Below are 24,338 nucleotides of genomic sequence, written 5' to 3'. Positions count from 1 at the left end.
AACGCTGCAGCCTTCTCTCTATTAGGAGTCTGTCACTGCTGCTTAATATGAACTCTTTCTTTGCAAGCTTACTTGCTCCTCTTTTAAATATTTGCTGTCTTTCATACATGCAACAGCATGACATCCTTCATGCTGGACAGCTGAGCATTCACCGACTCTAATTGTTCATTTTCACCCAGGCTTTATTGTATAATAATGTCACAATTCCGGTGATTAAAAGCTGCTGGGGAGCAATGAGATGCCTAATAATTACTTGGTTTCTACCTCACTAGTTTCAAATTGAAGTCTCAGTAACAGTGATTCAGGCCTTTTCAAAATGAAATCTGGTTCTGTTTCATCAGTAATCAATACTTAACCTGTTTGAGAGCTTGTCGTCTTAGGCTGCTTGGGCGGAATGAAATTTATGTACCATCTTGAGTCTTGAGAATTATAAAACCTACAGCCAAACTTTATTAAACCAGCAGACATAAAAGGAAAATATGATTCATTTATTAATTTCCTTTTTTTTTTTTGAGCGTCTGAGCATCCTCATGTCCATTAACTAATGATATTTTTTAGAGTAGCACAATGAGTTGATTTGATATTTCACCCTATTTGATCTAAGCAATTTAACTTGATGACTACTGGTAGCATGTAGAAGAACAAGGAATTTTCCAGTAATGCTAGAAAGGGCATGTTTTCAAGGCTTGCAGGTGAGTTTTCAAAGAGCAACACCTAATTTTAGTACAGCTAAGAGCAAAGGGTTTTAAAAAGGAAGTCGTAGCTTATGTTAGCATTCCTGCCAAATGAGCCATGTCCATTAAGACCGTAATGAATTCTGAGAAATAAAAGCACTCTTATTCAAATGTGACATGTTAATTTCCTCTTCAAGTCACATTGCTCAGTGCTGAGGTTCGTTTTTTTTGGTTGTAGAAAGGGGCCGTGTCAAACGGGTGCTGGTAAAACATCATTGTGCGCACTATGTGGTTGCACAAAGCTTTCCTGCTGTTTTTTTAAAGTAGAAACTCTTAAAAAAAAGATTAAGAAAGGATGGACCCATATGTAAAATTTAAAACACTGTCTTTACAAGAGTCACAACAATTCAAATGGTCATTTATTCCAATGCTGTGCAGTATCTCGCTTTCTGGGAAATATTCTTGAATTTACTGAAAGCCAAGGACAAACCTTTAAAGTCAAGTTAGTTGTTCAACCATTGTTAAGTTAAACTTTGAGTTCTTCATGGTCATGTTTAGTTTGACCTTGGCTTTGAATATATATAATCTTTATTACTAAACACCATGGTAGCATGGTATGTACCTTCAAGTGATATCTAATAAAAGAAAATGGGTTTTAAAGGGTTAGTTCACCTAAAAATGAAAAGTCTGTCTTTAATTACTCACCTTCATGTTGTTCCGAACATGTAAGAATGCAAATTAAGATGTTTTCACAGTTCTCTGACCCTGCATAGACATTGTTAAAATAGTTCATGTGACATCAGTGGTTCAGCCTTAATTTAATGAAACTTCGAGAATACTTTTTGTGCTAAAAAAACAAATAACAATTGCGTTATGATATTCGGAGATTGACCTGGAAGAGAAGAAAATGTTGAACAAAGTCATTATTTTTGTTTTTATTTGACAAATTGTCGTAGCTTCTTAAAATTATGGTCAAACCTCGGGAGTCACATGCACTATTTTAATGATGTCCTTACTACCTTTTCTGGGCCTTGTACATGATAGTACCATTGCTGTCTATGCAAGGTCAGAAAGCTCTCAGATTTTATCAAAAATATCCTAATCTGTGTTCTAAAGATGAACAAAAGTTTTACAGGTTTGGAATGACATGACGGTGGGAAATTAAATGTACAGAATGTACATTTTTGGTTGAGCTATCCCTTTAAATTTTATTCTAGAAATCAGAATAAATTGTGTTTAGGTTATTTTTAGTACTCTACTTGTTATCCACTTGAATATTTTCTACAATAACAACAGTTAACATGTTTCATGTTTGTTCATTTCTGAAGAACCTGCTTGAGAAATCTGCTGAGAGAGAGACCCGTCAGGAGTACGCTCTTGCCATGATCCAGTGCAAAGTGCTCAAACAGCTGGAGAACTTGGACCAGCAGAAATATGATGATGAGGACATCACTGATGACATCAAGTTCCTCCTGGAAAGACTGGGAGAGAGTGTTCAGGATCTCAGGTAAAGCCCACATACGAAGCCCACATGTTTTCAACAGGTTTCTTTTTCGTCACATTAATGCTGTTCCTCTTGCAGTTCTTTTGATGAGTACAGCTCTGAGCTGAAGTCTGGCCGTCTGGAGTGGAGTCCAGTGCACAAATCAGAGAAGTTCTGGAGGGAAAACGCTGTTCGCCTGAACGAGAAGAACTACGAGCTGCTGAAGTAAGAAGCATCTGGTGTTAGTATTAGGGCTGACCAGTGGGTTGTTGTATAACTTGCTGCAGTGTCAACCAGGCATTCAAAAAGTAACATTATTCTCAAATACATTATAACTAGTAATAGGAATAAAGCAAGAGAGATCACTTGTTTACAGCAGCTGGGTTTCCATTAAAATTTGCAAACTTAACTTATGTGCAAAACTGGAATATCACATAAAACATTTGCAAATAAGCACCATTTCCATTTAGAGAGTCAAAGACATCACTTCCTGAAAAACTGGCAATAAATATCACTAAGAAAAGTAGGAAAAGCCACTGAATATAATCATTTTCATGTATAATAAATTACTTGTGCCTCAGAGCGAGCAAAAGAAACACAATAAACGCAGTCATTGCTTTCTGAGCTGGATGCCTGCTGTTTGGGGACAGTTCTGGAAGGCAATTGTACAGAAATACTTTGATGGCAGACTTTGCTCTGGCATTTTAGAATGACCGTAACAGCATTTCAGATTCTGTGCAACGACATCAATCCATAGCTCAAAGTGTTTCCAATACATTGATTTATTTATGACGGCCCACCACAAAATCAAAACTGACCGTCACAAATAGATTTTCCAAAAGGCTTTGACTTTATTGAATAAACATGAGCACATTTCAAAGTACATTGTATCTAATGTATGTATCTTTGTCATTTTCATTTAATCTTTCTTAATGCCTGATAAAGTAGCGTTTGTGAACGCGGCGCTGCTTTGTGTACAACCATTACTGGGGAAAAAGCGATTTCTGCTGCTCCAAAAGCGCCTCCTGCTGACAGGGAAGGAATTAGCATTTTAAATCAGACCATCTCCTGTTTTACATTTACTTATATATTTATTTATATTTGCATTTTATTTCCCCTGGGGTAAGTGCCGCCACACATAGAGTGAAAATCTGTTGATTATTCAGCAAACGTCTTTCCATCTCCCATTATTTGCATTAATTCTTTTTCAAAGTCAAAAACTACCTCAAGTGAGCTTAAAAACTTTTTGGGGTGAACTATGTGATTTTTGGCATTTACACCACTCATTTTTTATGCGATACTTCAAAATGTGCATAAAAACAGGAAGATGCTTTTGGCATCTACAGTGATTTGGTACACCACATCATAGAATGTCAACGCCACATTTATTGTCTGAATTTTGTAATAAAATCAAAAGAATTTGAGATGTTATCGAAAATAACAAAAAAGCCAAAAATATATTTGAAGTATTGTGAAGATTGTGAACATATGGCCAGTCAGAATTGACAGTTATAGTAATATTTGTGACTCTGGACCACAAAACCAGTCATAAGTACCACAGGTATATTTGTAGCAATAGGCAAAATACACGGTATGGGTCAAAATTATCGATTTTTCTTTTATTCCAAAAATCATTAGGATATTAAGTAAAGATTATATTCCATGAAGATATTTTGTAAATTTCCTGTCGTATTTATATCAAAACTTAATTTTTGATTAGTATTATGTATTGCTAAAAACTTAATTAGGAAAACTTTTAAGGCAGTTATCTCAATATTTAGATTTTTTTTGCACCCTAAGATTCCAGATTTTCCAATAGTTGTATCTCGGATTAAATATTATCACATCATATCCTACATCAATGGAAAGCTTATTTATTCAGCTTTCAGATGATGTATGAATCTCAATTTCAAAAAATTGACCCTTATGACTGGTTTTGTGATCCAGGGTCATATTTGTTTAAATTATGAGTTTTTTGTTTTTACAGACAAATAAACAGATCTTGTCCTGTTAAAACAAAGAAGTACATTTACTTGTATAAATTAATAAGACTTGTTTTCAAGAATATATACCGAAATACAAAGCATAAATCTTACAAAATGTTGTCAATTTATGGTTTAAGAAAAATCTTGTTTGTTTACCCCAAGAAAGTGCAATTCAAGATAAAGTGGCAGCAAAAAGCATTTGAGTGCTTGTGATTTCCCACTATATTCCCCCCATTATTTCTAGAAATCTTTCTTTTCTCCTCTTTTTAAAACAGTTGCAAAGACCATAGGTTAAAAATAAAAATACGAATACGAATACGGCTGCTTTAAAGCATACATGCTGTATGAACTGATATAATATACACGTGTGAACAGTCATAATGAGTGTTTTCTGCTCTCCCTGCTTTTAGAATAAAAAGATGTTAGCAGGGGTCAAGTGTTCAGAGAGCGAGTGAAATGATTTTTGCAGTATTAAGCAAATGTTTGAATTACTGTTTTGAAAGTACCGTACTGTTTTTCCACCTGTTGTTTTTACTGTCTGAATCACATTGTATATGTTCCTCTCCACCCTCTCTGGTGAAGGTCGCTTCGAGTTGAAACCAAAGCCGAGTATCACCCGTTAAAACTCATTTTCATTGTCTCTCAGTAGTTTAATCATGCGTCAGCTCGACCCTTTTGACAGCTTCGTTTAAATCCTAATCTACTCATCTCATTCCTCTCATCACCACCCTCTCCACAATCAGCACAAGGCTCCATTTCAACCCTACAGCAATTTGTGTTTTACTTCAGTTCGTCTTCGTTTTTTTCCTTCCGTTTGTTGCTCTCAGTGTGCTGGTGATTTGTAGCGCTTGAACCCTCTCATTCCATTCTGTGCGATTGTTATAATTTCACGCTCTCATGCGATAGAGACCTGTCTCATACTTGACATAGTTTTTGAGCAGAAATAGATTGAAAATATATTCCCCAGAGCAACAAGTTTCTTGTTGGCTACAAAATAAATAGTTTCTTCAAGGGTTAGTTCACCCAAAAATGAAAATTCTGTCATTTATTATCTCACCATCATGTCATTCCAAACCCTCTGAACACAAATTATATTTTTATGAAATCCGATAGCTTTCTGACCCTTTATAGACAGCAACGGTACTACCACGTTCAAGGCCCAGAAAGGTAGTAAGGACATTGTTAAAATAGTCCATGTGACATCAATGGTTTAACCTTTATTTTAAGAACTTTTTGTATGCGAGGAAAACATAAGCAGCGATTTCATTCATGAATTTCTTCTCTTCCCTGTCAGGCAAGCATTTAATAGTTTTATTCAATATCTTGTTGATCCTAAATGTTTTTGGGCCTGCTGTATATTTTTTTAAAATAAGCAATAAATGTATCTGGCTGATGCTTAAATCCTTTTACTGGAAAACAAGACAAAAAATACTGTTTAAGGAAACCTTATTTGTTTCTTACTGAGCTAACCGAACCTTGAATGTTTTCCTGGGCTGTGGTAGACACCATGTGTCCAGCTGTACAGTACCTTGGGATATATTTGCTCAGCGTGGGTTTAGTGTTGCCCTGGAGGTGTTACTGATTGCTTTTGGGGGCCTGAAATGATTGTGTGTTTGTGCTTCCTGCCAGGATACTGACCAGGTTGTTGGAAGTGTCTGATGACCCTCAGGTTATTGCTGTTGCAGCTCACGACGTGGGGGAATACGTGAGACATTACCCTCGCGGCAAGAGGTGAGCAAGCGTCCTTCATCCGTCATCCATAAACGACCATCTCTCCAGCTCTGCAATTTTATGTCTGTTTCTCAGTACCCAAATATCCTGTAGCTCTGTATGATTATAGTGCTGAAAATCGCTCAGGTTGGAGTTATTACCATCTGTGGCAACTGCTTGCATGCGATGATATCAGTGTCAATTTACACTTACATCACTTCAAAGAGAGCAGCATACTAACTCATCCATGCTGACCTATTGCAAGATGTTGCTCAAGCTTGCCATTTATATTGTCGACACGTAGCATCGGCCAATCAATTTTAGACTTAAGAATGTTATATATAGTTTTCCTCTAAAAGTAGAGTGATCCGCCACTCGTGTCTAACGGCGCTGTGAGTGGCTAATACCTTCTCTAATCCAGACCATCCTCCCCCTGAGGTCAGCCACTCACAATGCACACTCTCACTTTCCTCTTCAAAATGCCCCATCATTCCAAAAAAAATGCGCTGAATCTATAGGGACTCGTTGGTCTCATCAGCCCTGGTTCGAACCCTGTAATTAGACCACTCCAGAACAAATTACCTTCTGCAGGTGAGCAGTTGCCCAAAAGAATTGTACTCATTTGCGACAAGTGCTGAGATATTACCTTTTCTCTTTTGTGATCTCCAGCGCAGGGATTTTGTTTTAACCATGGTAAATGTGAAAAGAAATCTTTCTGTCTGTCTAATGTTCTGTCTATCTATCTATCTATCTATCTATCTATCTATCTATCTATCTATCTATCTATCTATCTATCTATCTATCTATCTATCTATATCTATCTATATCTATCTATATCTATCTATCTATCTATCTATCTGTCTATCTGTCTGTCTGTCTGTCTGTCTGTCTATCATCTTTCTGTTAGGGATGGGGCGTTAAATCGATTCGCGGATCGATTCTGAGGTCTTCCAAATGCATCACATTTCTCTTTGAAATCGATTCTGAGTTTAGATTTTAACAGCAGATGGCGCTCTAATCTAGTTTGAACTTTTTCGAATTGTACGAATGGTTATTTTAGGTTCAAGTGTGTGTAAGGATTTGAAAACAAGTAGAGCACGGCTGTTTCTAAAGCAAGCAGAGCCATCTGCTGTTCAAAACTAAGCTCAGGATGTATTTGAGAAAGAATCGCAATGTGTTTGGAAATCTCAGAATCGATGCTGAATCATTTCTCGATTCACGTTGCAACAATTTATCGTCCCATCCCTACTGTCTGTCTATCGTTCTGTCGGTCTAATGGTCAGTCTGTCCTTCTATCGTTGTCTGTCTGTCTGTCCTTCTTTCATTCTATCTATCTATCTGTCTGTCCTTCTGTCATTCTATCTATCTGTCTGTCTAACAGTCTGTCTGTCTGTCTGTCTGTCCTTCTATCGTTGTCTGTCTGTCTTTCTGTCATTCTATCTATCTGTCTGTCTGTCGTTCTGTCTGTCTGTTTTACTGTCATTCTGTCTATCTGTCTGTCTGTCGTTCTGTCTGTCTGTTTTACTGTCATTCTGTCTCTCTGTCCTTCTATCGTTGTCTGTCTGTCCTTCTGTCATTCTATCTATCTGTCTGTCTGTCTGTCTGTCTGTCCTTCTATCGTTGTCTGTCTGTCCTTCTGTCATTCTGTCTGTCTGTCGTTCTGTCTGTCTGTCTGTTCTACTGTCGTTCTATCTGTCTGTCTGTCTGTCTGTCGTTGATTCTATCTATCTGTCTTTCCTTCTGTCATTCTATGTCTGTCTGTCTAACAATCTGTCTGTTAATCTGTCTGACTCTCGTTCTGTCTATCATCTATCTGTCTGTCTGTCTGTTTATCATTCTGTCTGTCTGTCTGTCTGTCTGTCTGTCTATCTCCTATCTACGTGTCTGTCATTCTGTCTGTCTGTCTATCTTTTGTTCTGTCTGTATGTCTGTCTATCATTCTGTCTATCTGTCTATCTATTTGTATCTATAGTACAGATCCCACAGGCAGCACTCAAGTTGGTGCATATTTTTTTTGTCAATAATATTTCTTACAGAAGGCAACATTTTTCTACCGTGAACATTTCAGATAAAGTTCAAAATGACTTTAAATGGAAAATTGTGAGTGTCATTTAGCAGTTCTTAGAAAGCGCCGTGTTAGATAAGCTTGAGCTCTTTTGGAGTGTTTCACAAAGCATCAACAAGAGTCTGATTATGGAACCTGATAAAAATTCAGCTCAGTATTTGTTGAGGAAAATAAAATGTTATCAAATAGTTATTTTATTTTTTCTTTCTCATATTTACAATATTTATAAAAGTGCACATTAGCATCCTAGCATGGTAGTGGCAAGTTTTGCAAGGATGGCTAATGTTTCTTTCACATTTTTTCTAGAAAATGTCACATTTACATTTTAGTCACATTTTCTTTGCAAAATTACTTTTTTAGTTTAAGGATTTGAGCTGAATGTGATGGCTTTTGAGCTTTGTGGGGTTTTTTTTGTTGGTCTTACACTAAAATGCCTTGTCATTTTAATGATTGGAATTGCCAAAAATAATGCAGCTGTTGTTCTCTGTTATTCCCAGAGTTAAATTGAAAGGCATGGAAGCCATGTGTTATTACCCATCTTGCAGAACATAATAATCTGGAACAGCATCTCTCTGCTTCTGTGTCCTTTAGGGTGATCGAACAGCTGGGTGGTAAACAACTAGTGATGAACCACATGCATCACGAAGACCAGCTTGTCCGCTATAATGCCCTGCTGGCTGTTCAGAAGCTCATGGTGCATAACTGGTACGTTAAACTTTGTATGCTTTAATTAATCCAATATTTATGTCCAGTGTTTATTTATTACTGTTTATTACATATTAGTATAATTTATTTACAGGATATTTACACACAATTGTAATCTCTTTAACCTAACATCTCCACATCTTCACAGCAATTCTGCTTGTTTTATTTATTCCTCAAGCAAAACAGCCCCAGTGTTGTGCCTGCCACAACATTGCCCTCAATAGCGACCTGGAATGGAGCTTTCTACTAATCTCTCTTTGCCACGCAGTAGATATTTTCTCAATTCAGAATTGCATAATATAATGAATTATTCAGTGGACCATTGTGTCTTTTCAACATTAGTTGATCTTTGATTAAAACCCAGAGCACAGAATAGAAAAAAAACATGATTAACTTCTCCATGCATGTTCGATGTGTTTGTCAGAGCGGCGAACTGTTGAATCAAGGCCGGCGAGGCAATAGCTCAAGTTCAGGTAGAACAAACACATCCTAACACTAACAGCTCATTATCGTGTCTGCATTTATCCTAGGAGCTTCAGATGACTCTTTCAACAGGGATGATAAAGCTGAAAGGCCTAGGAACACAGCAAGCATGTTTAAAGCACAATAGACGTTTACTGGCCAACATTCAGTGGTGTCATGAAGAGTAATTGTTTGCTGTCAGTGTTTCATTACAGTGGCTTTAAATCAGCCTTTAAATTAAAAGTTTAACATCAAATTGAGCAGAATACAAGTCGCCAAGAGTGATATAGATCACTCCTGCATAGAGAGAATGCGGTAACACGCTCCATAAAGTATCTCCGAATAATTCATCTTTATCATCGGCCACACTGCAGGAGAAAGAAATTTATGGAGGCTGATGCACATCGTCGAATTTATATGTTAGTATTTATACTGTGAACTTGGGCAGAGGGTTATATGTACAGTGCCTTGTGAAATTATTCATACCCCTTCATTTTTTTTCACATTTTGTTATGTTGCTGCCTTATGTTAAACTACTTTAAATAACTTTTTTCCCACATCAAATCTACACTCCTTACTCCACAATGGCAAAGCAAAAAATAGGTTTTTAACATTTGTGCAAATTTATTAAAAATAAAAAAACTGAAAAGATCCTGTTGCATAAGTATTCATACCCTTTTCTGGGACACTCGAAATTTAGCCCAGGAGCATTCATATTGCTTCTAGATGTTACTACACTTGGAGTGGAGTTAAACTGTGGCAAATACATTTGGATGAGTATGATTTAGAAAGGCACACACCTCTCAGAAAAGGTCTAACCACTGAAAATGCATATCAGAGCAAAAACCAAGTCCTGAAGTCAAGATAACTGCCTGTAGAGCTCAGTGACAGACTTGCATTAAGGCAATGATCTAGAGAAGAGAAGCATGTAGCCTCTAATATGTAGCCTCCATTATCCATAATGGAAGACGATTGGAACAACTAGGACTCTAGAAAATGTCTGCCAGCCCCCATCCAAGCTGACAGAGCTTGAGAGGTGAAAAGGTGAGGCAAAGAATGGCAGATAATTGCCAAATGCAGATGTGCAAAGCTTGTCACATCATACCCAAAAAGACTTGAGGCTGTAAAGGTGCTTCAACTATGTACTGATACTTATGCAGTGTACTTATTTCAGTGTTTTATTTTTAAAAAAATTGCAAAAATGGTTTTTGCTTTGTCATTATTATGGTGTATGGAGTGTAAACTGATGTGGGGAAAAACTAATTTAAAGCAGTTTAACATAATACTGCAACAAAACAAAATGTGAAAAAAAAAATGAAGGGGTATGAATACTTTTGCAAGGCACTGTATGTATGTATAAGTATGATCATCTCAACAAATCCTTTATTTCCTTCCTTAGAAACAGTTCCGTTGCTAATTCTGACTCATGGCAATTATTAGCCATTACCTAAATGGCTCACATGTAATTTTCTGGATTAATTGTGCATAATTTGGTTTGATGTAAAGCTTAGAATGTCACCACTAAAAAGAAGGGAAAAAAGCAAGCAGATCAGTTTTGATTGTTCTCAGCAATAATGTAATGGTCGCATCTCGGTTCAGGTCTCTCAGATACGAACCCGGAGTTAAAAGGAAACTATTAAAAATGGCAATTGGGCCTGAAGAGCCAGAGAGTGCATGTATTATATGAAGATCTGAGGGGAGGTGAAGGCCAACTCTTATTTGTATTCTTAATTGGAGGAGGAAATTACAGGGAATGTAATAGCTAGATGATTGAGTTAAGATTTGATGAATGTGGTTTCCAAGGTGCTCTAAAGAAGAGTCACACAAGAATGGCCTTTCATTGCCTCTTCTCAAACGCCATCTTTGTAATCCAGTTGCTTCCATGAATGCCATGTCCTTTCACTGTACTCTTCTCAAGAGATTTTTATTACCTGTGAGGTATGTCTTCTGTTGTGAGATGATGTTCAAATAGAGGAACATCTTGTTTCTATGGCATTTTATGCATGGCACATTGTCTTCATGGTTACTAAAAGGTATTTTTTCTTTGTTGTTGCTTTTTTTTTGGTGTAGAGCTTTTTTTTACTCAGAGCTGGATACCGAAAATAACAAAAAAAAGCATGTGTGCGTACAGTTTATTTTCCCCTTGACAGATATGGTGCTGCCACCACACTATGGCTGTCGCTTTCTCCCATTCTCACTCCATCGAAACTGTTTGGTGTCATGGCAACAGCCGGAGGAGAAGATGTTTTAGTTGGCACAGTTCTAGATGGCCGACTTTGCACGCTGTTAGCTTATTGTATCTGTACCATCTGGGTTAACCCCTGGAGATGTGCCGCTGTGCGTGTGCAGAAATTCAGCCAGCGGCTCCACTGTCTTGAGATGTTGGATAACAGTGTTTAATCAATTTTTTTTTTCATGTTTGTTTTGCACAAGCCTTTACGCACTTGAGGACTCCGTCTGTGGTCTGTTTGATGCAGCTTAGCGTGAAATCTCTCAGATGTGCTTCGCTGTTATGAAACTTAATTTTATTTGGAAATGAAGTCATGATCGGAATAACAGAAAAATTATTAAGCAAGACTTCACTGCAAAACAAGAACAAAGATGACCACACTTTGCTGTTGTGATGTGCGTCATATTTTTATCATTTAGAAATAATTCATACAGTGAATGTGGAAAAATTTGAAGCGAAATTGCATAGACATCCAAGTTTAAGACATTATTTTATAATAGATAGATCGATAGGTAGATGTGGAGAGATTTAAAGGAAAGTGGCATTGACATCCAAATTCAAGACATTATATTGCAACAATTTAAAATGCCTGATGATAGATTATTTCACTCCAGAATTAAAATGTCCTTATTTACTCAGCCCTATGTCATCCAAGATGTGTTTGTCTTTCTTTCTTCTGCTAAAATTAAGGTTTTTAAGCAAAACATTCCAGGATTTTTCTCCATATAGTGGACTTCAATCGGGCTCTTTTCTTCTTCTTTCTTCTTTTCTTTATTTATTAAGCACTTTTACACAACCTACAAATGTAACTACTATACCCCATTAAATGCTCGAGCTAGCAGGTATTTTTTAAGCTTATGTTTAAAAACAATAAAAGTACGTTCCAATCTGATAGAAAGGGGTAGATCATTCCAGAGTTTTGGAGCAATCGCTGCAAAAGCTCGATCTCCACTTTTCCGCTTTGTTCTTGGAGTCATTAAAACCAGCTGGTCAGCTGACCTCAAGGACCGTTTTGGTTCATATTTCTTAATAAGATTTACCAGGTACAATGGTGCCATACCATGCAGTGATTTATGAACACAAATTAAAATTTTAAAATTTATTCTGCAGTCAATTGGTAGCCAATTTAAAGAGCTCAATACTGGGGTAATGTGGTCTCTCTTACGAGTCCCCGTCAACAGTCTCGCAGCGGCGTTTTGAACTAATTGTAATCGATTAATCAGTGATTTATTTATGCCGATATATAACGCATTGCAATAATCTAGTCTTGTAAATATAAATGCATGAATGAGCTTTTCGAGATCACGAGTGGACAGAAATGGTTTCACTTTCGCTATTAATTTCAAATGATAGAAACAAGACTTAACGACAGAATAAATCTGTCTCTCAAACCTGAGATCACTGTCGAAAAGAACACCTAAATTTCGGACTAATGGCTTACAAAAGGGGGCTAAATCACCCAGATCATCAAGATTGTTTGGAACTCCAAACCACACAACCTCAGTTTTCTCTTCATTTAGTTTTAAAAAATTTAAAAATAACCATGACTTAATGTCATGTATACAATTTTGCAACAACTCAATTTGGTTCTTGCTGTTTTTTTTCAGAGGGAGATAAATTTGCATATCATCTGCATAGAAATGAAAAGGTATTCCATGTTTGCTAAAAATTGACCCGAGGGGTAACAAATAGTGGGAAAACAAAATTGGGCCAAGAATGGACCCCTGTGGAACCCCACTAAGCAAAGAAGCAGATTGTGAACTATCTCGACCAATATTTACCAAAAAAGTTCTATTTAAAAGAAAAGACTTAAACCATGCGAGCGCTGAACCTTTAATTCCTACTACATTTTCTAGACGTGTGAGTAAAACGCTAAGGTCTAATAAAACAAGAACTGCTGAAGACCCTGAGTCGACTGCAGTCAGTAAGTCATTTAAAACCCTAATCAAGGCGGACTCTGTACTGTGAAAAGCCCTAAAACCTGACTGAAAAACTTCAAAGATATCGTTCTGAATCAAAAAACTATTTAGTTGATTCAAAACGACCTTCTCCAAAACCTTAGACAAAAAAGGTAACTTCGAGATTGGCCGATAATATGATACGACAGCAGGGTCCAGGTGAGTTTTTTTCAAAAGGGGCTGGACAAGAGGTTGGTTGAAGGTCCAAATTACAATTTGCAGCTTCAGAGGGCTCTAAAAAAGCTAATTTATATACTTTTTAACCACAAATGCTCATCTTGCCCTAGCCAGACCTCACACGTTATGTAATCACATTGGAAAGGTCACACATGACCAGGGTTGCCAGGTGTTCACAACAAAATCCGCCCACTTGCTATTCAAGAGTAGCCCAAATCGCGTTTCAAGGGGGGCCCTGGTCAAAAACGTAAAATACACGTTTTGTGGTGGGGTTCCTCTGGTAAAATTAGCATTCCAGTGGCTTAATATTATGGAGTTAGGGTCGCTTCAACCCGCATCATGAAAAACAACCTGTGGCAACAGTATAAAAGTGGCCCAATTCCACAGGAAACCCACAGACTTGGCATCTATGCACATTACGTAGATGGTACAGACCCTTTGTTTACAAAACAAACGTGCAAAGAATGTCAAACGCCCTTTACAAATAAGGTAAAACAACGATGTCGAAAGATTTTGAAGTTGGCAGAGAAAATAAGATTGCGTTTTTCGCCCTACCCTACCTCTTTAAACCAGACTACACAGAAGAAGAACTAACCGCATGTGACCTTTTCAATGTAATTACATAAAGCATTAAGTCATAGACATGCATCGCAAAGCTAGTGCAAGATGAACATTTGTGGTTGAATTTTTTTGTAGAAAATGACAGATCTTTTTGCTAGATAAGACCCCTACTCCTTGGCTGGGATCGTGTAGAGCCCTTTGAAGCTGCATTGAAACTGCAGTTTGAACCTTCAACCCCATTGAAGTTCTCTAAATAGAGAAAAATCCTGGAATGTTTTCCTCAAAAACCTTAATTTCTTTGCAACTTAAGAAAAGAAAGACATGAACATCTTGGATGACATAAGGGTGAGTAAATGATCAGGTAATTTTAAATAAAGGAGTAAACAAATTATTTAAAAGGGACTACATTAGCAGATTAGTTGTAATAACTAAAGTGGCACATTTAGAGAAATGTTTAATAATGTGCACTGGCCCTTTAATTCCAAACAGAATAAAGTATGCTTAGATATTTAAATATTCAGATATTTATTTTAGCATTATTTCTATGGCTCCCCTAATTTTCAACAAACTGTTAGTCTGTAACAAGGAGGGCGGTGAGAGGCGGATCCAAATGCAAAGCTTTATTTGGGAGAAGACGTAGTCACAACAGGCGGGGTCAGAGATGGCGAACAATAACAAATGAAGATAATCCCAGGGGTAATCTGTGAAACACAGGCAGAAGGTCAAAATCCAGATGAGCAGTCCAAAGAGTGAAATAACAACAAAACTATGAAACTAGGAGAAACTATGACTAAGTAACTGAACAGAACTGGAACCAGGCTAGGAAACAAGGCAACTATGAAACAAGATAAACTCTAGGATAAATGCTAACACAAAACACGAAACAACTATCCATACAGACAGAGGGGGGAAGGGAGGGCTTTATACAAAACACTAGGGGTCACATGACAGAAACAACCAATGGGAGACAGACACATGGAAAGAAGGAACCAATGGGAACATGACACGGAAGGACAAAGCATGGTGGGTTGAGTGAACACATAACATCAAACAGTCCACATTGGAGTGCCCTCTAGTGGGGCTGCCGGGCACTCCGTAACATAGTCAACAAGAAGAGGCTTATTCGACTAAAATTTTATTAGTCGCAGAAAAAAAAAATCCACAGGAAGTGGCGAAGTCACACAGTTCGTGATGGACAGATCGTTAACCGCTGGTCAATGTGGCAATACAGTACATCGAACAGGACATCAAAATGCTTACCTATCATGCATCAAGCTCAAATATGGCTTTTCATCTAAAAGATATATAGTAGCAACTTTACATGGCAGCTTAATCTAATGTTAACCTAAAAAATATGCGCTATCCAAGTTTTTGTGCGGGAGTGTTGAAGCTGAATAGTAGTGCGCACTGCATGACAGATGGAGGCACCGGTGCTCTTAAAATACTCCGTCATTTTTGGTCATACAGATAAGAGTAATACATCTTTTAAATCTGTAAAGACTCTACGTTTATTTGTGTGTACTCAGCATAACAACGAAATGTTGCACTTTTGTAAAATAATAAAAGCAAACAGGATGCGCTTTCTGCCGTCTCGGCCTTTGTTAACTTGAGCGTGAAACTTAGAAACTCTGTGTATACTTGCCTCACAGATATGAAAAATATATCTATAGAGAGTGAATTGTCTACTTTTAAACAAACTAATTCAGAGAAAACAAATATTCTCAGATTATGTAATCCATATGAAATATGCATACAGGCGCATCACTACTGCAGAGATGACAATGTAATTTCTTGAACTCAGGAACTCTAAAATTGGATCATTCTAGATGCAGTCCACAGAGTAATAGAGCATTCATTTGAATGCTCTTAGTCATTAAAGTCTCAGACACCTGAGGATGCAGGTAGATTGTTAATCAGCTCTTCAATTCTGAATTTTATGTTTTAAAATGCATGGTGTTGTTGATGTCTGGTAGCCACAGCAGAGTCGTCTCTTTCTTTTCAGCTTTCAGAATCAGCCTCAGCTCTTTAAACACAAGGTCGCCATGGGTCATAGTCGTATTTACCACAGGTTGAATGAATAAGGCCACAGACATAGTCAAGCGTCTCATAAGCCGCACTCAGAGGATGAGTCTACCGTCTCTCTCTGTATACGGGATGAATGAGGATGAAAACTCGCCTTTGGCAGGTTTATGAACTTTGCTTGCTGGGAGTTATTAGACCTTGACATTGAAAAAATGAAGGAATCAGTTCAAGGTGGCAGTGAAGAAAAAGTTAAGAGTCTCTTGAAGTCATCACGCTGACACCGTGACCCTCACATACATCTTGTGGTTTGGGTCGATTGCAGGTTTGGCAGAAAATTGAATGCAAAGTGCAGCTGATTGAGCCCAGTGGAGTCTGATTGTTGTCTGCATACTGTTTGTTCTGGAGGACTGTGTTTGTGAGTTTTGTTCGATGCCATTCACTCTAAAATTCTGAGACCACACTGAAAGATTTTGAACCTGGGAAAACTTGCTAAAATAAATCTTAGACATGACTCGTAGTGCTTTTTAGTAGGAAATGAAAATAGATTGCAGTATAATGATTCATTTACCAGGTAATGTGTTTTTCTGCATATCCATTTTAGACTGCACTAAAAGTTCTACATTTGTATTTTTTTTAATTCATAAGGTGAGGGACGATTTTGGCCTTTAAATGAAGACCTTTTTAAAAGTTTTCATAGGCCATTTTAATATATGAATGTCATCTACTGCTGATCTTTGTATTAGCTGGAAGCTTTACTCCAATTAGTGCAGTCCATATAATATTCAATTATCCATGTTCCACAGACAGACCTTATGGTACTTTGTGAACTATTAGCTCAGCTTCTGTCCATAGCAAAGCTCTATCATTTTATGGTGGCTAAAAGGGATAGTTCACCCAAAAATGAAAATTCTGTCATTAATTATTCACCCTCATGTCGTTCCAAGCCGTAAGACCTTCGTTCATCTTCAGAACATAAATTAAGATATTTTTGATGAAATCTGAGAGCTTTCTGACCCTGCATAGACAGCAACGCAACTGACACCTTTAAGGGCCATTCTACAGAATTGGTGCAAACTGCTGTCCCACAACCAAAAAACACATTAAAAATGCATTTAAGTATTTAAATCTTAGATGTTTACTAAAATCCTTCTATTATCTGCTGAAATCCACAATAATATTTAAATTATCAGTAAGCTAAATATATATGAAATCATTATTAATTGGGTACTTTCAATTGGGAGGTGGCTGTCCCAAACACTAACTAGTATCTTTTAGTATCTTTTAGCATTTTCACGCCACTATCAAAACAGTAAATGTTCTTAATTAGGTTCAAAAGTATCTAAAATTGTCACTACCGAAATTCTCACAACTGAAACATTTAGTGAAGTTTTGGTAGTGACATAGTTTTTTTGGATGTTATTCCATAACATTTCATTTTTATATGTGTACAACTTTTCATAACTGTGCTAGCTAATCATGTGCTGATTAGCATCTTTCAGCATAGCTCAAAAGTATCTAAAAGTGCCACTACCATAACAGTCACAACCGAAACGTGTCGTCATTGTTTCGGTAGTGACAAAAGGGAACACATATTCTTTATTTGGGGGAAATAAACAAAATTTCGCTACACCTATGGAAATTTTTAGTTTTTTTTGTAGTGTTTTAGTATGAGTTAAAATTCTGTAATACGATACTAAAACATTATTGTGACTACCAATTGATTGACTCTAAGCCTTTTACAAAAAAAAATGGATTCAGAATACAACAAATTTCATAAATTACGCTTGAAATATTGTTACAGTTAGGGTAGTGTCAGCCTCAGACGTCACGCCCACGAAAAATTGGCTAAACGTCTGATGCATATGGTACACTCAATGGCTCTGGGTACACTTAACTGGAAACACTTCAGGAATGTCGAAGTCGTCATCTGATTAGTTGAAATTGATCGGATTTCCGGGAGACGCCAGTGTCACGTTTATTTTCGGTCCGCCGGGAAAAGCCCACACTGATTTACTCGGTGTTTTGCTAAAAGGTGCTTATGCAGACGCCATTGTCGTTATACACTTTTGCAACGTTCGCAAACAAATTACTGACTTACTGCTTGTTCTCCCTTTTCATCGTTGACTTTCAATGCTGGTTATTTAAACGACTGACTAGTTGCACGCCAGTCTGTTGTTGTGGTGACTTTTCCACGCCCCGAAACATGATGCTGAACGAAACGAACTGTGATTGGTTGTTTGACACGTCGGTCAAACGGTCTTATGGGCGGGCCTTGACCAATGAAAGCTGCAATGGGTTCCAGACCTTCAGCCGCCAGTCTGAAATTAAAATTAGGGGTTCAAGCGTGTACCCCACTGTAATGGTTAAAATGGCCAAGGATCAGCAATCTCCACCTAAAACTGCAGACCAAACCATAATTGTTACAGAGGGATGGTAGTACTCACACAGTCTGCAACGTCAGCAAGGCTTGCCCCATTTGGCCTGATGGGGGCGCTACAGCGATCAAAAGTACAAAATTGCTCATAACTCCTGAATGGTTCGTCACAGGCTCAAGTGTCTTATGTCGTTGGAATCCTTAGCTCATGTCAGACAAAATGCCATATGCCAGATTTGTCCGTCACTGAAATTTTGGGGTATTTCGTATTTTTTGAAAAACCTGCCCAATCGAATCAGACCAGTGCAGGAAGATTTCCTGGAGAGTGAGATAAAATATCTTCGCCAAACTTACAACGCCTATGTAAGAGCTGAATCTGAGGTCACATAAAAAAAAAAAGTTGCAGCGCTTGGCCACTTTGTGGCACTATAAGAGGGAAAAAACATAAAAACGGCCATAACTATTAGACAAGCTTAACGGAGGTTGATCTGAACAAAACTTAGTGGGCCTTGACTGAAAGAATTTTTCAAAGAAATCGGCCACTGGAGGACAATATCACTTTTTTCAATGGCGTAAACGATTGTCTATTGTGCGTTTTTTCACACATATGCACGATATTCATATTATATGATAGACCCCCTCATTCCAAACAACTTTTTTGGTTTTCTAGAACCACTTCTGAAAAAAAAAAAAAAAACTACTTTGGCGAAGTAGTCGTAGATTTTTCGCACAATCTGGAAAAATCTGCAGTGCATTTCTCTGGACACTATAGGTCAGGGGTCATCAAACTTGATCCTGGAGGGCCGGTGTCCTGCAGAGTTTAGCTCCAACTTGCCTCAACACACCTGCCTGGAGGTTTTAAGTATATCTATTAAGACCTTGATTAGCTGGTTCAGGTGTGTTTGATTAGGGTTGGAGCTAAACTCTGTAGGATACCGCCCTCCAGGACCGAGTGTGGTGATGCTATAGGTCAATAATTATCCCAAAAAAAAATGTATTTACACTTTGGGACGCTATAATGGGGTCGTTTAGAAAAGGGACCTGTACAAATATACCCAAAAGCCTATAAAGCTTAAATAAAAACTCAAAACTTCACAAAACCTGGTGACTACATGCGGCAAGTGATTCTAAACGAGCATAAAATATAATTGCCATTGATTTATCTCTGAAAATCTTTTAATAAAATAGCAAAGCATATATTTACAAGGTAGATGTAAGCAAAATCTTAATAAAGGTCGATATAACCATTCTTATTAAATTATATATTACTGTGTTTCAGTAGTGACAAATTTCATAAAATTTCGGTTGAACCACTGGTGTCATATGGGCTGTTTCACTCATGCAGTGCATCAGACTAAACCGCAGCCTTTTGAGATTTAAATTTTGTGTTAATTCATTACGCAACCCTACTATTTACTTATTTTAATTTTTTACATTTTATGTCTTAATCATTTCTTAGCTTTCCATCAACTCACAAACCCCCTGCAGTTCCGCTTGGAAACTGCTCTGCAGTTAGTTAACACTCTATCTCAATAACAAACCCTTAATGCCATGCATATTGGGTTTCGTGAGGTAGCTGTGAACATATTAGCTCAATTAATATACAAATTGGCAGTCAAGCTGTTATTAATCCTCATATTTTATGCTGTTTTATCTCTTTTTCTGGATCCCCAATGAATCAGCCCTCTGTGATTCTCTCCTTCAATCTCTCCGCTGATTTACAATAGCGCGCTGTTATCTGCTTTGTTTCTGTGCAAATATGGTCTGATGTTCTGAAGTCAAACCCAGTAGCTGTTTGACAAGCCGCCAGAAATGACAATTAATGAACGACAGGTGTGTGCTAATGTAGTCAGTTGCCAATAAAGGAAAAAAAGACCTGAACTCACATAGTTGTCTTTGAACTCCGATGACTTCAGAGCATATATTCTGCTAGATAAGCTTCTTGACCCTTCACAGGTTGTACATGTTAGATTTTCAGCATATGTGGTAAGTGCTTTCCTGGATGATGTTTATTCTGACATGAATGGTGCGAGATACATCTATTGTGTGTTATTTCTGAATTGTATGTTCCTTAATTGTATGCTTCCTGCGCTATCTTATCTGAAGCGCCTGAAGTAAAGCACACCACTTAAAAAAGGTCACAGTTAAGGAGAAACTGTTACGAGGTTTGACATAAAGACAGGAAACGCTGACGGCTTTAGCTCGACATCAAGATGGTGAACACGTTGAAAGGATTTAAATGACAGATAGCATTTCCCAACAGTTGAGAAACCACAGGTGCCATTCAGAATTAACTCTGTCTGGTGAAATGGCATTTTCAGTAATCAAAGAGGAAGGAATTGAACCTTGTGAGGAATATTCAGGAAGGCAGGTTGAATTGAATATAGTTAGATTGGAGAAACAGTTGTAGTGAAAATGCTGTGATCAAACTCGCACGTCTTTTGTAATCACCTCTTTCCGCATGCATGACATTTTCTTTTTTCCCTCACCAAGCTTAAAGTGGCAGCTCAAAAACCTGCTATTTTACTTGCATAAAGGCTTGAGAAATATCTGGAAAGAGAGGTGCATATCAAAGGTGTTCAAAAAGATAAACAGGCATAATCATTCTGTGGCCTTTTTTTTCTTTCAGGGAGTACTTGGGGAAGCAGTTGCAGTCCAGCGAGCAGTCGACTCCAGCTGTGGCTGCTCGAAGCTGAACTGCTCCAGTGCTTGTCTGAGCCAGTGTATCTGATCCAGTGCTCTTGGTGTGAATGTAAATCTGTGCTACATAGAATGAACATGTTAAACAAAAACCGAGTTGATGTATTGAACCCTAAATTTATGATTTACTTCTTCTTTGTTGTGCTCTATGTTGTGTAAAATTGTGCGTCCTTATAAAAAAACATCACAGAAAGTGATCAGAACAGTTCACAGAGTAGTATTAAATGTTATTTATGTCTTTGATGTAAAACAGTAAGTATGCATTCCAATAAAGACTATACGATGACAAATGTTTCTGTTGAGTGTTTTTAACTTTTTATGCACTTGGGATTTAGTCTTTCTTCAGTTTGATGCTGAACCAAATGTTTCCCATCAGACCCAAATAATTAATGGAGCAGTTTTACTCTGTTCACACAACATGTTCCTCAGCCTTTTGATTTCTTACTGCTGATGAGAGATCTTTACCCTGTTCAGCACTGAACTGGCATGCAATTCCAGCTGCAGTGTTGAACCCATTCCCTATTGTAAGACTCTGCATCCTTTTGGGGGGACTTGAATGAATTTGTGCCATTGTAGACCTGCAATATTTGAGCAATCACAGATTTTGAATGACCAACTTCTCTTGCAGTGGCTGAAAGGGTCATCTCTTTGGCCTTCATCTGGACAACCTCCTGTCGCAGGGTTTTAGTCATCTTTGAGTGGCCCACCATCTTGCAATCTCAGTGAAAATTGGAGGAATGCTGCCATTTAAGTAGGGTTTGTCATAAAATTAAGGAAATTGGCACCAGGTGGTAGATTAACACCAATAATTTAGGTATCCGTAAGTGTTCTCTAATTTTGATCAGAGTTCTTTTTTGAATGTTATTTCAGTTTTTTTATACTGTGCTATTAATGTCTAATCTATCTATGTCTGTTTAATTGTAGATACATTGATCAAATTATTTGTGTTGTTATATCTGATAGACAGATACAACTGACAGGCAGACAGACAGATTGAATCAGTCTGAATCATATTATGTCTGATTATCTCAAATTTGTTTTCTCAGAATAGATGGAAAAATGATCTGAAGTTATTTGCACTTCATCCCAGGAGCTTAGAAGCACAGATTGATTTTCTGTGATATTGTAGTCTTGCTCAAATATCAGATTCATATGATAATCCTTCAATGTTAGAAGTCCCTCGACCATATAATTCCTTTCTGTGTAATACAGCTGCCTTCAGATTGTAATTTTATTTTCTGTGTTTCTCAACGTTTTGCTTGTGATGGAGTACTAAACAGCTATTTCAAACCTTTTTTTGGATCATAGACTTTGCTCTAAGGGAGTATGCTATTAACATTTAGGAGAACTTTTGAAATTATGAATGTGTCTTCATAAACAAGAAACTGGAGTGTCTTGTAACACTATAAACCTCAGATCTTGAAATATGATTTAATATTTTGATGTTAAAGGGCTTAAAGTTTTTCATATTTGCCACCTTTTTTCTAGTGACCTATTTCAGACTTCATCTCAGGATACGCATGTAAACATGGTTCCCTGAGAAGCTGAACAAGACGCTGTGTTCCCTAGAGGGCGCTATGGAAATGCAGCGCAAGTTCCCTTTGAAAGGGAACGTCGCAGGTTACATATTTAACCATGGTACACTGAGAAAAATTAGATGCTGTGTTCTCTAGAGCAGTGTTTCCCAAACTTTTTTTCTGGGGACCCACATTTTAAAGTCGATAAATCCTTGTGACCCAATAAACATTAGGCCCATATAGTTCAAATATCACGAAGAGAATTTATGCATTAACAAATTATGTATGACCATTTTTAAGGTCATGCTTCCACTTAACTATTTAAAAGAGATACAGATATTTGACAAAGCACTTTTTTTTAAAGTAAAATGCAGATTTGCAGAAAATGCTGTTTAACACAAACACAATATGTATCCGTTATTTTGATTTCAAATCCAAAAGTGCTTTTTTAGCATTGTGATCCTCTTTTACCACAGTTCACTAATACAATAACAGACATGCACGTTTAAACTCAATAAAAAACAACGTATTATTCAATGCACTTGACTTCTAGATTTGTATATTAAGTTGCTCAAGCAAGTTGCAACACATTTTAACACAACATAGGGAGGCTATAGCTTCCTTTTCTAGTTGAAATTGGGCTATCAAAAAATATTTTAATTAAAACTTACCACAGACAGAAACAATCGGCTCTCATGCTGGTTTCGCATTCAATCTTTATTAAAAACAATCCTTTAAAGAACTTTTCTACCTGGACAAGTGCACGTATTATGTTCCCTTTTTCTTTAAAACTGTACTTTTCCTTATTTTAAACCTAGCCAAAAAGCCACGTGTTGACTGTGAAACAGTGGACTTCATTTATATGCATTTATGGTACATTTTCGTGTCAATCCATGTTCATTTTTACAGCGAAAAATGTGCTGTCACTTTAATTCAGCGCATGCAGCACAGCAAAAAATACTCTGCCGAAACGATCACTTCTCTGCTGCAAACGCACTGCTTCTGGGACGCACTGCTGGACAGCAACCGCGTGCAGTGTGAACGCTCCAATCTGTGGGTGCGGAAAAAAATACGCAACGCATACGCACTGCAGACGAAGTTTGTGTGAAACAGGCGATGCAGAGCGCAGCTAAAGAACAACAACAAAAAAGAAAGCAGAAGAAGAAAACGACGAGCTCCCTCGTGCGGCTAATAGGTGAACTACACATAAATTTTAATCAAGAGTATATAGCGCACTGAAAAATAGTGCTCGACTTGGCGACCCATACAAAATCTCCCGCGACCCACTTGTGGGTCGGGACCCCGCCTTTGGGAATGACTGCTCTAGAGCAGTGATTCTCAACTCCAGTCCTCGAGGCCCACTGCTCTGAACATTTTGTATGTATCCTTCATTAAGCACACCTGATTGAGATAATCAGCTCGTTAGGAGAAAGATCCATGAACTGAACTGAGTGTGTCAGATTCAGAAACATACAAAATGTGCAGAGCAGTGGGCCCCGAGGACTGGAGTTGAGAATCACTGCTCTAGAGGATGCTAAGAAGACGTAGCGCAAGTTCCTGTTCTTGGTTCCATGGTTTCCTGAGAAGGGGTGCGAGACACTGCATCTCCTAGAGAGCCCTATGAAGATGCACCATGATGTTCCATTTAAAACGGAGCGTCTCTGGTTATGATTGTAAGCATGGTACCCTGAGAAGGGGAACAAGACACTGCGTCC

The 24,338-nt window shown here is 37.7% G+C and overlaps 1 protein-coding gene across 2 annotated transcripts in view; it reads left to right on the top strand.

Annotated features, from left to right (window-relative positions):
• atp6v1h (ATPase H+ transporting V1 subunit H) overlaps positions 1-21,396 on the top strand; it is a 46,500-nt gene extending 25,104 nt beyond the window's left edge. For both annotated transcript variants that reach the window (XM_073849266.1, XM_073849265.1), the window contains 5 exons: positions 2,003-2,181; positions 2,257-2,382; positions 5,772-5,873; positions 8,509-8,622; positions 21,036-21,396. In XM_073849266.1, coding sequence (XP_073705367.1) covers positions 2,003-2,181; positions 2,257-2,382; positions 5,772-5,873; positions 8,509-8,622; positions 21,036-21,102 — 588 coding nt within the window. In that variant the 3' untranslated portion in view covers positions 21,103-21,396. The remainder of the gene's footprint in view (positions 1-2,002; positions 2,182-2,256; positions 2,383-5,771; positions 5,874-8,508; positions 8,623-21,035) is intronic.
• Positions 21,397-24,338: the final 2,942 nt, after the last annotated feature.

This window comes from Garra rufa, chromosome 10, assembly GCF_049309525.1.
Source record: "Garra rufa chromosome 10, GarRuf1.0, whole genome shotgun sequence".
NCBI classification, from domain to species: Eukaryota; Metazoa; Chordata; class Actinopteri; order Cypriniformes; family Cyprinidae; genus Garra; species Garra rufa.
This window is presented reverse-complemented; position numbering and strand designations above follow the sequence as displayed.